Source organism: Chironomus tepperi, unplaced genomic scaffold (assembly GCF_022539635.2).
Source record: "Chironomus tepperi strain 1889 unplaced genomic scaffold, CSIRO-AGI_Ctep_v1 contig_48, whole genome shotgun sequence".
NCBI lineage: Eukaryota > Metazoa > Arthropoda > Insecta > Diptera > Chironomidae > Chironomus > Chironomus tepperi.
Genome location: NW_027226170.1, coordinates 1,460,796 through 1,475,740, shown reverse-complemented (window position 1 = coordinate 1,475,740; position 14,945 = coordinate 1,460,796). Strand labels below are relative to the sequence as shown.

Here is a 14,945-nt window from a genome sequence, read left to right as displayed (position 1 = left end):
CTGTATCTCACAATAGCAACATTTGCTCAAAAGCTGGGCAGAATAATTTCTTTATTGACATTTTTATATTTCATCTCTGGACAATATTTTCACTGAGGATTTACGTCAATTTAGTCACTTATAAGTCATAAATCAGTAATAATAATGTTTGAGAGCTAGTCAATCGATATTTCATTCATAATACTTACTTTCGGTCTTTTCCATACAGTGAAATTTTGCCGCACGCCTCAAATCTCACGTGGTTGATTTTATTTTGAATATTATTTTAACGGTCATTGTTCATAAGATCATAACATGAAAAGCAAGTAGAAGGTTAAATGATTTCAAGGTTTCGTTGCTTGAATGTTTATTTTATATAAATAACTTGCGAAATAGAAAGTTTTGGATTGCTATGTTTAATTAAATTACCAGACAAAAATGACTGTTTTTTGAAAGCCGCTACTGTATTTGAAATTTTTGAAAATAAACCGTTATTTTTAATCCAAGGATTTAGCTAATCCGATGATTTTAATCGCAGGATTTATTTTTCTTTTCCGATTCTTACCAAAAAGTATGCTGCAAGTTTAATAAAATTAAGACACATAGATTCTTTTGGTAAAATTCAAGTTAATGCAAAAAGTATCATTTATTATTTTTAAATTAGAAATGTGATTAATTACTGTGTTACAGTTATTCGTTTCAACACAAACTGGTAAAATTAAGTGCAAAATAATGTGTAGGAGGAAGAGAAAATATTAATGCAGCATGATGATTAAGGCAATTAATAAAATAAGCTTTTTAGCATGGACGATTATCACGTGTACGTCTTCGTGGTGCACATTTGATGATGTTATCAACACGAAGGATCATTTCGGCAGCTTCACTTGCTGATAATAAAACTTGACGCTTAACAGCAAATGATTCAGTAATTCCGAGTTCCTTCATGCATCCAACTTTTCCAACATCCATGTTAAGACCCATTGTGCAGGTTCCTTGAGTATGTGCAGCTCTCAATTCAGAAACAAGCTGTGCTGAGTCATAACCAGCATTATCGGCAATGACAGTTGGAAGTTGGAATAAAGCGCGAGCAAAAGCTTCCATTGCAATTGCTTCCTTTCCTGGAGTTTCGCTGGCTCTCTTGAGTACAGCACATGCCATTAATGATTCAGAGCATCCACCACCAAATACAACACGTGATTCCTTGACTGTTGCTGTCAAGACACATAAAGCATCGTGCAATGATCGTTCGGCTTCATCGACAATTTGTTGTGTAGCACCACGAATAATAATTGTACATGCTTCACCTAATTTCACACCACTGAATCTCAAAAGAGTATCTTCGCCAATCATGACTTGTTCAATGAGCTCACAAGTTCCCATTTTAACCATTTCTGGATTATCGAATGTGGAGACAATTTCTCCTCCAGTAACTAAAGCTAATCGTTCAATTCCATCAAAATCAGCATGTTCGATGGCCATAACACCAGCATCAGCAAAAAGTTGTTCTGGGTAATTGTAAATCAACTGACGATTAATGAAAACATTACATTTATGATTTAAAATCTTGTTGACTTTGTCTTTCATCTTTTCCTTCTCGGCCATCTCGAGATCTGCAATTTTTGACATCGAGTCAACTTTGATATGAGATCCAAATACTTTAATCTTATCGGTATCCATTGGTGTATTAGCAATTAAAATCTTTGCATTCTCAATTCTTTTTGGTTGATGAACTCCTGGACGTTTATCAAGCAAGAAACCTTCATCAAGGAATGAATCTTCTAAAGTTCCACCAGATTTTTTGATCAATTGAATTGCTGTCAATTCACCGGAACCTTTAAGACGTAAAACAGCATCAACTGCCAATTTGGAAAAGAGCTCTTTGTGCTGAGATAAAATCTTAGAACTTAAAGTTGTTCGTGCAATGTTCAATAAATCTTCCTTGAATTTCTCAGTATCTCCTGAATGGTCTTGTGCTGATTTTGTAAGTGCTTCACGGGCAACTTCTGCAGCAGTTCTCCATCCAGCAATAATTGTTTGTGGATGAATTTTAAGCTCAATAAGCTTCTCAGCTTCTCTCAATAGTTCAGAAGCTAAAACAGTTACTGATGTTGTTCCATCACCGACTTCATCATCCTGTACTTTTGACATATCAACTAAAATCTTTGCAGCTGGATTATCAACACCCACAGATTTTAAGATTGTTGCACCATCATTCGTGACTTCAACGCTTCCAGCACTTCGTCCATAAGATACTAAAATTTTATCCATTCCCTTTGGGCCGAGTGTACTCTTAACTAAATCTCCAATAGCGATAGCTCCAACAAACGACGATAAACGAGCCAATTCTGCTTTCTCCTCCTCGGCTTCATTCTTAAGAATACGAACTGGATTTAATGATACCTAAAAAGACATGAAAACTCATTATAACCATAAATTTTCGAAAAATTGCTATTCGCTTTATGAACTTAATTAGTTTAACTTGATATGCATTTTAAAGTATATAAATATGCTGGAATATTGAAATTTTTTAAAAATTATAGCATTAATGAGTCATAAGACTTCATGTTTTATGAAAATGAGTCTTGTGTTCTCGAAGAATTCCGCACATGAAAATAATAAAACGTTTTTTAACAATATTTAGGAAAGTCTACTGTATTTAATCAATTGTATCACTTGTAAACTAGTCAAAACACATGAAATATACTGTAATTAACTATAAACTAGCTTAATTTACCATTTTAATTTGATTTTATTTGATATTAATTTATTGTTGCACAACGGGTCGTTTAACTTGTTTGTATGGAATGCCCCCTTGTGATGCGAAAAATAGATGCAAAAGATTCAAAAAGTCACAGGATTGTATTAAGGAGAAATATGATATATTATTATACATGAATTGCTGTGTATGTTTACTTTCTAGTATAATTAAGTATAAAAGGACAAAAATATAAAGTTAAAAATTGGTTAGGGAAAGTTTACTACGATTAAACGGTTCAAAAATTGTTACCTGAAACGAATTTTTGGAAACCGTTAAATTTTTCACTCTTAGCAAAATTTTACTGACCTAAATAACAACCTTAAAAAGTTTCTTAATTTATTTTATATAAAATAAAGGTAAACTCTTAGTATTCCAATTATAATCAGTTGAATTTAAAGCGTACAACAGCAGAAAGGTAAGTGTCATAAAAGCGTAAACAAAAGATGCAAACAAAAAGTCTAAAGAATTTATATTCATAAGATCATTTTATTTTATTTTCACGATTTACTTTATATTTAGAAGCTCGCTGTACCGCGTAATTATCTTAAAAACGTCAAAGGAGTGTAAAAGTGTCAAAGGAAGTCATCCACAACAGTGGAAATACGAGAAATTTATATAAAAAAATTGGTTTTCTAAGAAATTTTAAAAATTTTTAATTGGATATAAAAATTTATTGAAAAGGATCTTAAATTGTGGTATAAATAATCCACAAATCAAAACGCAATATGAATTCATCAGCATTGAGAGCTCTTGCACTAGAATACAAGTCACTTCAGGTAAATAAAAAAAATTTTGAGAATTTTCACCTTCAGATTTCAAAATAAAGACTCAACATACAGCTGAGACCTTCTTTATTTGAATCAAAATAATATTTTCGACACTCTTTTACGCCATAACTAATGATATAATCATGTATTTTCTACTTACAGGAAGAACCAGTGGAAGGATTTCGAGTAAAATTATTAAATGATGATAATATGTTTGAATGGAGTGTAAGTATTATTATTTCATGGGTTTTTCTCAAGAATACCTACCAGCAATCACAAAAAATCATCCTTCTATCAATACAATCAATGGAACTAAAATAAAATATATTCCATGATTCATCAGTATTTAGTGCCTTTAAACGTCATTTTCTCTTTATGTGAATTTTGTTCATATTTAAGTCTTCTTTGTGCTTAATCACTTATATACAGAACAAAAATAGGGTAGTAAATAATTAACTAATTTGAATTCTATTTTTATTTCAATCAATTTCAGGTCGGCATTTTCGGACCTCCCGAAACTCTTTATCAAGGTGGCTATTTTAAGGTAAAAAATTGTTTTGAAATCTAATGCATTATTAACGATGACATTTCCATCAAAATCAGATGTTTTATGTATACATATATGTATCGTAAACTCGCTATCATAAGCTACGGACTCTCTTACCTATTATCTTCAGTTTGAGTTTTTTAATGAATAATGTGTCGTGTAAGGCATTTTGGCTTGTTGTTGAAAGTCAGACTAGTTGTGGGAAAATATAAATATTTTGAACATTGTGAATAAACCACAAAAGCTATAATAAGACTGGTTAACATGTCAGGATTCGATTTTAAATACAAAGACCAAAAGTGCTGATAAAAGGATTAAAAAATTAATTCATGGATTAACACCTTAATCCTTTTTGATTGATTTACTTTCTAATGCACCAATCCTGATTGGAAACATGCGTTGCATAGCAGTCACTCCATATTGACAACCTCGTTTCTAGTTTTTATACATTTTTGGATATATTTTTTTTATTATTTCCATTATAAATAATATTGGACAAACACGTAACGAAGCTAAAATGAAAGAAAGAATCAAGAGTTTTGCAATGAGATATGAAAACGCTAAATTTTTCAAGGTCTACGCAACGCAAAGACATACAATTTTTTTGTGTATTATATGAACATTGTTTATTTCGATCATAAGTTATGATTTTTGTGTTCCTTTTTAATGCGACGCAAGCTTTCTTTTAATATAAGAGGACATATACGTAAAAAAATCGACAAAACTAATAATAAATACGGCACATTGAGTTACTTACTTTTCTCTCTCTTAAAAGTGTGCTGCGTTTTTTTTTTGTGACGATGACAATGACCTTTATCTATTTTATAAAAGGACAGTCTTTGTTTCACAGTTACTTAAATACATCGCTACCTCTATAATTTCTCATTTTACTTATATATATGGACACAATGATTTGCCGTAATATGTAAAAACTTGTCATTTTCTCATGCCTTATTTCTGTCACATTGTACGAAACATATGTAGTCTGGGTGAATTTTCCATTTTTCTTTGTCATTTCTCTTATTCACAAAAAAACGTGCTTCGATGTTTGAGGGAAATCGATATATAATAATAATCAATGCTTTTCTTCTTTTTATACATTTATAGGCAATAATGAAATTTCCACAAGATTATCCTTATTCACCACCAACAATAAGATTCATCACAAAAGTTTGGCACCCGAATGTTTATGAGAATGGTGATTTATGCATTTCTATTTTACATCCGCCAATTGATGACCCTCAAAGGTAATTGGACCTCATATTTTTTTTTTCATCATCAGATGTTAAATTGCCTTAATTGTAATAGCTGCTGTGAACAATGACAATTACATCTCACTTTTGTGATTGGTTCATGAATGACGTTCCAAATTTAGTTTGTCTGCTACACAAGCTTGCTTCTATATTTGATTCATCTAAAGACTTGGACGTCATAAGTGAACAAATCTCTTGCGTATTTCATCAATTATAATATTATTATTATTATTTTATTTATAGCGGCGAATTACCTTGTGAACGATGGAATCCAACTCAAAATGTTCGCACAATTCTACTCTCCGTAATCTCTTTGCTCAATGAACCGAATACATTTTCACCAGCGAATGTTGATGCAAGTGTTATGTACAGACGATGGCGTGATTCAAATGGCCGTGATAATGAATATCCTAACATAATCAGGTGAATTATAAGTTCACGATGACTTGAATTTAAAATAAATTTTATACACAATTAGAATTTTTTTCAAGTTTGGCTATCGTTCAATATAATTGCATCACATAATAATAATTTCTTGTTTATTTATTTCGTCTTCTTATAGAAAACAAGCACTGCAAGCAAAAGTAGAAGCTGAAAAAGAAGGAATTGTCGTCCCACTTACTCTAGAGGAATATTGTCTTAAACCTAAAACAAATCCAAATAATCAAGAACCTCAAGTGAGTAATGAGCATTGTCAATATTTAAACAAGGGATGGCTACTGACTGATATACATGTGTATATGAATAGATTTTCCGCCTTATTTCTTTTTTTTTCCTCTTATTTATCGGCGAATGAAATGAAACGAATTGCGCATTGTTGATGAATTGTTTATTCGCGAAAAAAGGTCTAATGACTATATAAATGGAAAGTGTAACGAAGTAGAGCATTGAAATGATTGAAAATTGTTTGATTTTTCAAGTGGTTCCATCTGACTTTTTTATAGACTCAAATTAGACTTGTTTTGCTGTATTTAGAAATACTTAATATCTTAATCGTTCCTAAAATCTCTTAAAATTAGCCGTATATTTCGCAAATGAGCGTCAATTTCAACAACTCTGGTTGAGATGATTGTGCATTTAAAGTTTTTTAATGATTTTAAAGCTTTTCATTTGATCATGCACAGTGAAAATATTTATATCCAAATTGAGCAAATCAACAACCTTAAATGGTAAATGTGTGCTTTACGGAAGCTTATTACTTAACTCAGCGTAACAATAGAAGACCATCATCAAATAATGTAATAAAGCATATACATGGGCCTTGAAAACAGTTAATTATGTTATTGCTGAACAGTTATTGATTCAAATGATTTACTATGTGTAGTAATGACATGAACTAGATTCAATTAAAGACCCTTTATGTTGTGTCTTCAATTTTAATTTATGTAACTATTCAAAATTTGAATTTAACGGCTTTTTACAATTTAAATATTGTAGCAGATTTTGAAAAATTTCAAATTTATTTAAAAATAACGGCTTTTATTTCTTAAAAATTAACGGTCAAAACCAAAAATATGCTAATAATTACTTAAGATACATAATTGGTAATAATAAGCTCAAAGCATACATAATAATTAATCAATTTTGTTGCAAATTAGTTAGATGAAAGTCAATTCATTACAAATTAACAGAAAATTATTATTAAAACTTAGTTCTTTGGCGACTCAGAAATATAAAGCAACTGTTCAAGTCATTAAAAATAGCCATCAATTCTGAAGTAAAAGAAGAAATTTGACATCCTACGAATAATTAAGGAAATATTTACTCAAAGTTTTTAAATTTAATTTTCCATTTTTTCTACTTTTTTTCATCCACAGCTCGATATGACAGACTTTTACGATGATTTTGACGACGAGTGCAGTGAGTCTGAAACGGAGTCACAGAATGGTGATGGTGAGGATTCAGGAAATGCGGAATAATTATTAAATTATTAAAGAAATTGACGAAGTTGTGTTAATGGATTTTTCTCAATAATGATTAGCAATCAAACAACAACATCAAAAAAATAAAAAAATTAATTATATTTTTCAAAAAAAAAGAAAAAAAAAGAGATATAAAAATTATTGCAACACAGTGGTATTTTATGAAAAGATGAAGAAAAAAAGAAAATAATAAGTAAAATGTAAGAAGAATCCTTTCTATATATAACTAAGCTAAGTTGAAAAACAAATTTCAATTATAAGAGAACGTGAAACTTAAAAACAACAATTATTTACAAAAAATTAAGCTGGAAGTTCTTCAATTTCGAGAACGAAGAATTTTTATGATTTTTTTTATATATTTTCCTAAAGAAGCAACAAAACAAAACAAGTTTATGTTCTAAATACAATTATTTATGATTTTTTGACATATTTTTATGATTTTTTGATTATTTACGAGTATGTAGTGTTTAATGATAGTGACAAAACTAAGGTATCGATAGAAATTCTCTTTTGTAAGAAGTAAATCAATGACTAATTATAGCATAAAGTCTATTTTATGCTCATATGCAATTCTATTTTATTTTTTCTTGTCCCCATAAGTTTACACATTCTGAATTTTATTAATTACATCAATCTGTACATAATATTAGCCCATTATTCACTATCCTATACTGTTTACTTATGTGCAAGTTGCGCGAAATGAATAAATGTCGTGCAAGACACTCGCAAATAATAATTTAGATGACAAAATATTTTTAAATTTAATTTAATTTTCTGACTTACTTTTCGACTACTTTAAATGTAAGTTATGATTTTTCTTACTTTCTGTTCTAATCCATTGAATGAAATTGTAGATGTAAAATGATTTATGAATGAATGGGGCATAATAAAGTTAAGAGAATGACAAAATATAAATTTTTATGAGCATATTTATTGTTGTTGGTGCTTTAGACAATTTCAGGAAAATTCCACAAAAAGAATTGTAGCATGACGTTGGGGAAAACATGTGATGAAGATTATTTATTGACGTAAAATAATATTCTGTTATTTTGTCGGAGAATTTTCTGTTTAATGCACTTCCTTATGGCTGTGTTTTTCACAATTTTCTATTTTAGATGTACAAATTGTTGCATTAATAATTGTAATTGAATTAAATCCATTCAAATGGATTGGAATTGTATGGTTTTTGAAAACATTTGTATTGTTTCAATGTTTCAGTACAATGTTTTGTATGTTGTAGGTTTCTGAATCACACACACACACATTTAAGATTTTGTAAAACGCTGCTTCAAATTTGGAAAAGCCGTTACTAACTTCTTAATAATTATCACTTCCCCAAAAATCAGCAATAGATAGAAAGTGTTAAGCAATTTTGCTTAGTAAAAGAATTTTAACGGACATTTTTTTATTTGAAATATTTTAGATGAGGAAAACATTTGTAAGGTTTTGAAAGAAAAGAGGAGGAATTAAAAAGGGGATGAAAAATATGGTCATTAGGCAAGTGAACGAAGAACTTAAACGTAGTGAAAATTAAAAGACAGTGAATAATAGTAGACAGTGAGGAAGTTGGGGAAAACCGTAAAGAGTAAGTTGAATTAATGTTTTTATCTAAGTGGCTAAATTGAATTGATATTATACCTATAAAATATTAAAGGATTAAAACTTAATTAAGACAATTTGTTGAGATCAGGTTGATGAAATTTAATAAAAATTGTTACATTTAAGATTAGATATCAGTGAAAAATATAAATTGTTTTCTTTATGTTGTTTATCTCGAATTATTCTTGTAATATTTACTACAGAAAGAATCATTGTCAAATTACGACCATACAGTGAAAATTCATTTGTGGCTTGTAGTCATACCAACATCTTTAGTGAGTGACTTTGAAGGTCTCCGCAAGTATTGGAATTAATAAATGAATGACCTCTAATCTACACTTCAAAATGCTTTCAACTCATTCACTCAATATTAATGCATTACGGCTTGACTTAGTTCCAGTTGTAATTTCGCAATTTTATCAGGTTTTCTTTTCCATGTATGTAAATGAGTGTAACTTGCTGAAAAGGTCATACATGCCAGAGATAGAAAATTGTATTTTCTTATAATTTCACTTTTATTATAATCGACAAAATCAAGATGGAAGTTAACATAATTGTTGAACTTTGAACACTTATCCTTACATTAATCATAATTAGAATGCTAATAATTTGAAAGGTTCATTTCTCATAAAAAAGGGAGTAATTCAGCAATAATATCAACTTTAAAATAATAATATTAATAGGTTCATAACGAAATTAAAAAGAGAAATACAGAAAAATCCGGTAAAGTAATTAACTGGTAAAAAAGCAGCAAGTTTGTGTATGTAGAAAAGACAGAATTTCCAGAGGTAAGAAAACTTTTTTAGAGACGATATATAGATGATGATAAATGAATTAATTAATTATTATTATTTTGATTTGAATCTGTTCTGTCAAGGCGAATTCTCTTGCGTAGGAGGTTGTCTGTAGGTTCTGTTCCTTCCCTTTTTTTCGGTTGATTTTTCTTCTCCCACGTTTGATGGAGATATCTTAAGAGAATGTTTTTCTTTTCTGTTATTATAACTAAAATCAAATAGGAAATAAGTTTAATTGTAAATTAATTAAAGTAACTCGTATACTTACTCTGATCTGCTGGATAATCAACTGTAGGTAGATATATTCTATAAGACGTGAAAAATGGAACGTATTAATTTAGTCATTAATGTATACATTCAACACACATTGAAAAGACTTTGTTTTGTTGGGTTTCTTATTACTTACGATGGTCTTTTGGTTCTCGCATTATCCACATTGTATTGAGAAAAATTCTCGTGATTGTGCACGGGTAGGTCTTTCAGGAACTCACTGATTGACTAAATGAGATCATTAATTATACATTAATATAGTCGTAACATAGAAATTAGAATCACAATTAATTAAATAGAATTTCCACCATTACGATTTTTATTTATTTCGTATTTTCCCACATTTTCCTCACTTAAATGTATGTTCTTACCATTGTGATGACTTTTAAGATACTTTATTGCTGATTTCTATGCTTTAATGGCCTTTTAACTCTTTGGAAATTGCATAAAATTAGTTATTTTTATGATATTATTTTTTTGCCAATTTTCTGTAATTTTCAAAAATCACACGTTAAACTTCCGTGCTAAACGGGATTTTATTCTAATGCTTAAATCAACTATTTAAAGGCATGATGATAACACGTTGACTTCGAAATCAAGTCCAAAATGATTATAAAGTTAATATTTTCATGTAAAACTTTAATTAATCATAGGAAACTTTGGAAATTTGAATTTATTTACAAATATTGGAAATCCAGCATGGAAGCTCAAGATTGTACGTTCAGTAAACAAATTTCATCTCATTTGCAGTTTTATTTACATTCAAATTTTCAAAAATTATCGCCCTAAATGGAATATACCAGAAGTTTAAACAAGTATACATCAATCTACATAGTTTAACTAATAAGTCCAGGCATTATTCAAATAGAATCATTGCAAAAACAGCCAACTGCAATTGAATTGAATATTTTTGAAAAAATTACTGAACGTCACCATAATACAGTGGTTCACACGTTGCGTGACATGAAACTCAATGTACTACAGATGTCTCACAAGTGTGACGAGAGTGAAAAAAGTCTCAGCAACACTGATCTAAACAACAAAAGTGCAAAAAAGCTTTTTTGCAACAAAAAATTACTAATTAAGTTCTTTAGCGTTCTAATGGATAATTTACAGTATCAATAGATTTAAAATAGTATAAAATTAACAATGTTGTTAAAGTGGATAGTTGTTCCTTATTTATTTATTATAATTTCATCAAATGTTGCGTTATCCTTGGAAGAGGAAATTAAGCCTAGCGAAAATTCATTAATTCATTCAACAGCAAGTATTAACTCGAGTAATGTAGACGCTAATAATGTCACTAATCCGACAGTATCAGGGCCAAATGAACAGCATGAATCAAATGCGACGGAGACGACAATTAGTAAGTTTTTATCACAATGAAAAAAAAATATTTCGTAATTAAATACAGTTTGATAAGATCCAGTAATATCTAGAATGTTTGAAGTACTTAATTATTCAAACATTTTATGATAGTTTCATTTGTTATAATTATTGCGCGTGCGAATTATGCCAAAATATGCATATAATGTTGTTCGATTTAATAATTCCGTTTTAATTTTTTTCTATCTATTAATTAGCATCAACCACGTCAGTTTCGTCAACCAGTACGACGACAGAGGCAACATCGTCAAAATCGAGTATAGAAAACAACAACATACAAGCAAAGAATGCCGTAGAAGCCGAAAAAATCTCATCGATGTCACTCTTCTTTGTCCTTTGTGTAATTGCATTGGGCATACTTTTGATTCATTGCATGTTACAGACCAATTTCCAATATCTCCCTGAATCAATTGTTACGATAGCACTTGGAAGTTTGATTGGTTTCATTCTTAACTTTACAAGCATTAAGCAAGTTCTAGAACGCGAGGAAATCTTCTCCCCAACTGGGTTCTTCTTAGTTCTGTTACCACCGATTATTTTCGAATCTGGATATAATCTACATAAGGGTAACTTCTTCCAAAACATCGGAAGTATATGTGTTTTTGCCATTTTGGGTACAGCTATAAGTGCTTTAGTCATTGGAAGCGGCGTTTATCTTCTCGGAATTGCTGATGTTGCTTATAGATTAAATTTCATCGAGAGCTTTGCTTTTGGGTCTTTAATTTCAGGTAATTTAATTAATTTTATTGCTTCGTTTAACCTTTGTTAATTTAATTTCTTTTAAAGCTGTGGATCCGGTGGCAACAATTGCAATTTTTCATGCACTCGACATTGATCCCGTACTTAATATGTTGGGTAATTTATCTAATATCTTAATCCTTAATATCACATTTTAATTCCTTAATTCATTCCTAGTTTTCGGTGAAAGTATTCTTAACGATGCCATTTCAATTGTTCTCACTACAACTGTGATGCCTACAAAGGGAGCTGGCGAAGAATTGCTCAACATTGGACGAGGAGAAGCCATAATTTTAGCAATTAATCGTTTCTGCATGATGTTTTTCGCAAGTGCTGGAATAGGCGTTTTATTTGCACTAATGAGTGCATTGTTGCTTAAATATGTCGGTAAGTTTCGTGCTAACTCATGACTTTTCGTCATTCAAAAATAAATCGATGATTCATAATTTTTGTTCATTCCTATTAAATTCCTAATTTTCTCTCTTTTTATAGATTTAAGAAAACATCCGTCACTAGAATTGGCCTTTCTACTCGTCGTAACATACTGTCCTTATTGTTTAGCAGAAGGAAGCCATTTATCTGGCATTATGGCTATATTATTCTGCGGCATCGTTATGAGTCATTACACTCACTTCAACCTTTCGACAGTCACACAAATAACAATGCAACAGACGATGAGAACGTTGGCATTTATTTGTGAAACGAGCATCTTTTCGTATCTTGGACTTGCTATATTCTCGTTCAAGCATCAAGTTGAACTAGCATTAGTTATTTGGAGTATTGCTCTATGCTTAATTGGACGTGCCGCAAATATTTTCCCACTCACTTGGATGGTGAATAAATTTCGTACCACAAAAATTACATCAAAAATGTCATTTATCATGTGGTTTAGTGGACTTCGTGGTGCTATCAGTTATGCACTTAGTTTACATTTGGAATATTCAAAGGAAGAGACACGTAGAGTTGTGATAACGACAACATTAATTATTGTACTTTTTACAACTGTAAGTCGCTTTATCTCTGTTAAGTTCTATAAATTTACATTTGTCATCCATTCAACAGGTCTTTTTCGGTGGATCAACATTACCATTACTTAAAGTTTTACAGCCAGGCAAGAAGAGTCGTCGAGCATTAAATAACAATAATAACGGAAGTAGTAGTAGCAGCAGACCACGAAGTTCATCGGGGAATAGAACGAAGAGCAAGCATAAAATAATTTCTCTATCCAAGACTCGTGAATTTGGTCAAGCAATCGATTCTGAACACTTATCTGAATTGACAGAAGAAGAGGAAGTTAGCTTTATTAACTCGAAACTTGGTGGATTTGCTAGATTAGATCGAAAATACTTTACGCCTTTCTTTACACGAATCTTTTCTAATAAGGTAAGGAATGCCTTAATCTATTGGGGTCGATCACTTATTGGGTTATGTCAGTTAATGGTTAAACGTAACAAGCGAACGGTCCCTGGATTAAAATATTAATCAATCAGATTTAAAATTTGAGTTTATGTCCCCGAAGTGGTAAACCAGAAACAAGACAAATATTCTTGACTTTCCACAAATAACAAGTCATAAATATTCATTTAATTCTCCACTTTTTCAACAGGAATTAAGGGATTGTAAGAGTCAAATGACAGACTTAACAAATAAGTGGTACCAAGCAATACGAATAGACAACAACACGGAGGATGACGATGAAGATCCCGAAACAATATCACAGAGAACTGAACGTACTAATTCAACAGCAACATTAAATTCTAGTCGCGGAAATATGATCTAAGTAAGGAAATTTTCGCTTTATTGTAAGGGATTGTAAAAAAAAACAAAAATTTTGCACAATTTATTCTGTAATTTATTTTTTAAATGTTAACATGCAACATGTTGTGATCAGCCAAAAAAAATTTAGGAAAAAAAATGATAAAACAATGAAACAGGAAAGATGTTGGTTTTTTATGAGGCATAACTTAAACAATGTTTGATAATAATTAAGCTAAATACTATTGAGAATGTTTCTTTTATGGTTCTTATGACTCTAAACCTAATATATTTCAATAATATTGCAATTTATATTCCAATTTATGTGTCATAGATATTTTTGTTCCATTCATAAATTATGTTGTTGACTTGTAGTAGGTAGAAAAGGTTGTATATGGATCATTTGAATGATTTTTTGTTGTGCTGTATATTTCGTTGTGAATGAGGGAGAGAAAAGGGAGAAAGGAGAGGAAATTGAAAAGAAATGACATAATTTATGAATGAATTACGGTATACAATTGTTGTATCCCTTTTTAGAATATAAATACATGATAGCTATATGAAGTTTTATTGTGAATTTAGCTGTGAACTTTTGTTTCTGCCATTGATTGAAACAATAGAAGAGGAAACGAAAATTTAAATAAATTTTAATCCAAAAACGAAGAACAAAATAGCAATTTTCTCGTGTCATTTCCAGAGAGATGTGTGTATCATCTTATACATACATCAATAGGATGTGTAATCAAGATTTTTCTTTTTTTTTTTGAAATTATCTTCGAAACATGCGAATGAGAGGCATTGAATGGAGCGTCGGAAAATTCATGAGGGAAATATGAAGTTATGAAATTTAATTTTAACTGCTTGATGTTGACGACAAACACGTGATATGCCATCTAATCATGAGGTATGTCAATCCTTAAAAGAAGCTGTAAGTTCTTCTTTTATATTTTAATCAGAAGCTCCGTTCACATGAAGTTTCAACTTATCTCGTTTCGTCTCTTGTAATATTTTAAAATTGAAGCTTGTGCGTCGCCTAGAGAGCAAAGCAGTTAGACTTTTTGTCACTGAATATGACAGTACATCAATTTATTATATACAGTTCATCTCATCTTATACAATTTCAATTTATTTTATTATCGTTTTTTCTTTCTTTTATTGTTGCGCTTACTTGCTTGCT

General features: G+C 30.4%; 3 protein-coding genes across 3 annotated transcripts; 2 read left to right on the top strand and 1 right to left on the bottom strand.

Moving 5' to 3' along the window:
• Positions 1-637: 637 nt before the first annotated feature.
• On the bottom strand, positions 638-2,822 carry LOC139099501 (T-complex protein 1 subunit beta-like). The gene is made up of 2 exons (XM_070651975.1): positions 2,714-2,822; positions 638-2,379 (listed from the first exon to the last, which is right to left on the bottom strand). Exons 1-2 carry the CDS (start codon positions 2,714-2,716, stop codon positions 778-780), a joined length of 1,605 nt encoding a protein of 534 aa, XP_070508076.1. The 5' UTR covers positions 2,717-2,822; the 3' UTR covers positions 638-777.
• Positions 2,823-3,173: 351 nt separating this feature from the next.
• LOC139099958 (ubiquitin-conjugating enzyme E2 R2) lies at positions 3,174-8,141 on the top strand. Its single transcript, XM_070652509.1, has 7 exons — positions 3,174-3,513; positions 3,667-3,729; positions 3,998-4,048; positions 5,159-5,298; positions 5,548-5,727; positions 5,867-5,981; positions 7,122-8,141. Exons 1-7 carry the CDS (start codon positions 3,463-3,465, stop codon positions 7,221-7,223), a joined length of 702 nt encoding a protein of 233 aa, XP_070508610.1. The 5' UTR covers positions 3,174-3,462; the 3' UTR covers positions 7,224-8,141.
• Positions 8,142-10,899: 2,758 nt separating this feature from the next.
• Positions 10,900-14,439, top strand: Nhe1 (Na[+]/H[+] hydrogen exchanger 1). The gene is made up of 7 exons (XM_070652477.1): positions 10,900-11,255; positions 11,473-12,003; positions 12,062-12,130; positions 12,191-12,400; positions 12,506-13,017; positions 13,076-13,396; positions 13,620-14,439. The coding sequence occupies exons 1-7, from the start codon at positions 11,039-11,041 to the stop codon at positions 13,791-13,793; spliced, it is 2,034 nt and encodes a 677-aa protein (XP_070508578.1). The 5' UTR covers positions 10,900-11,038; the 3' UTR covers positions 13,794-14,439.
• Positions 14,440-14,945: the final 506 nt, after the last annotated feature.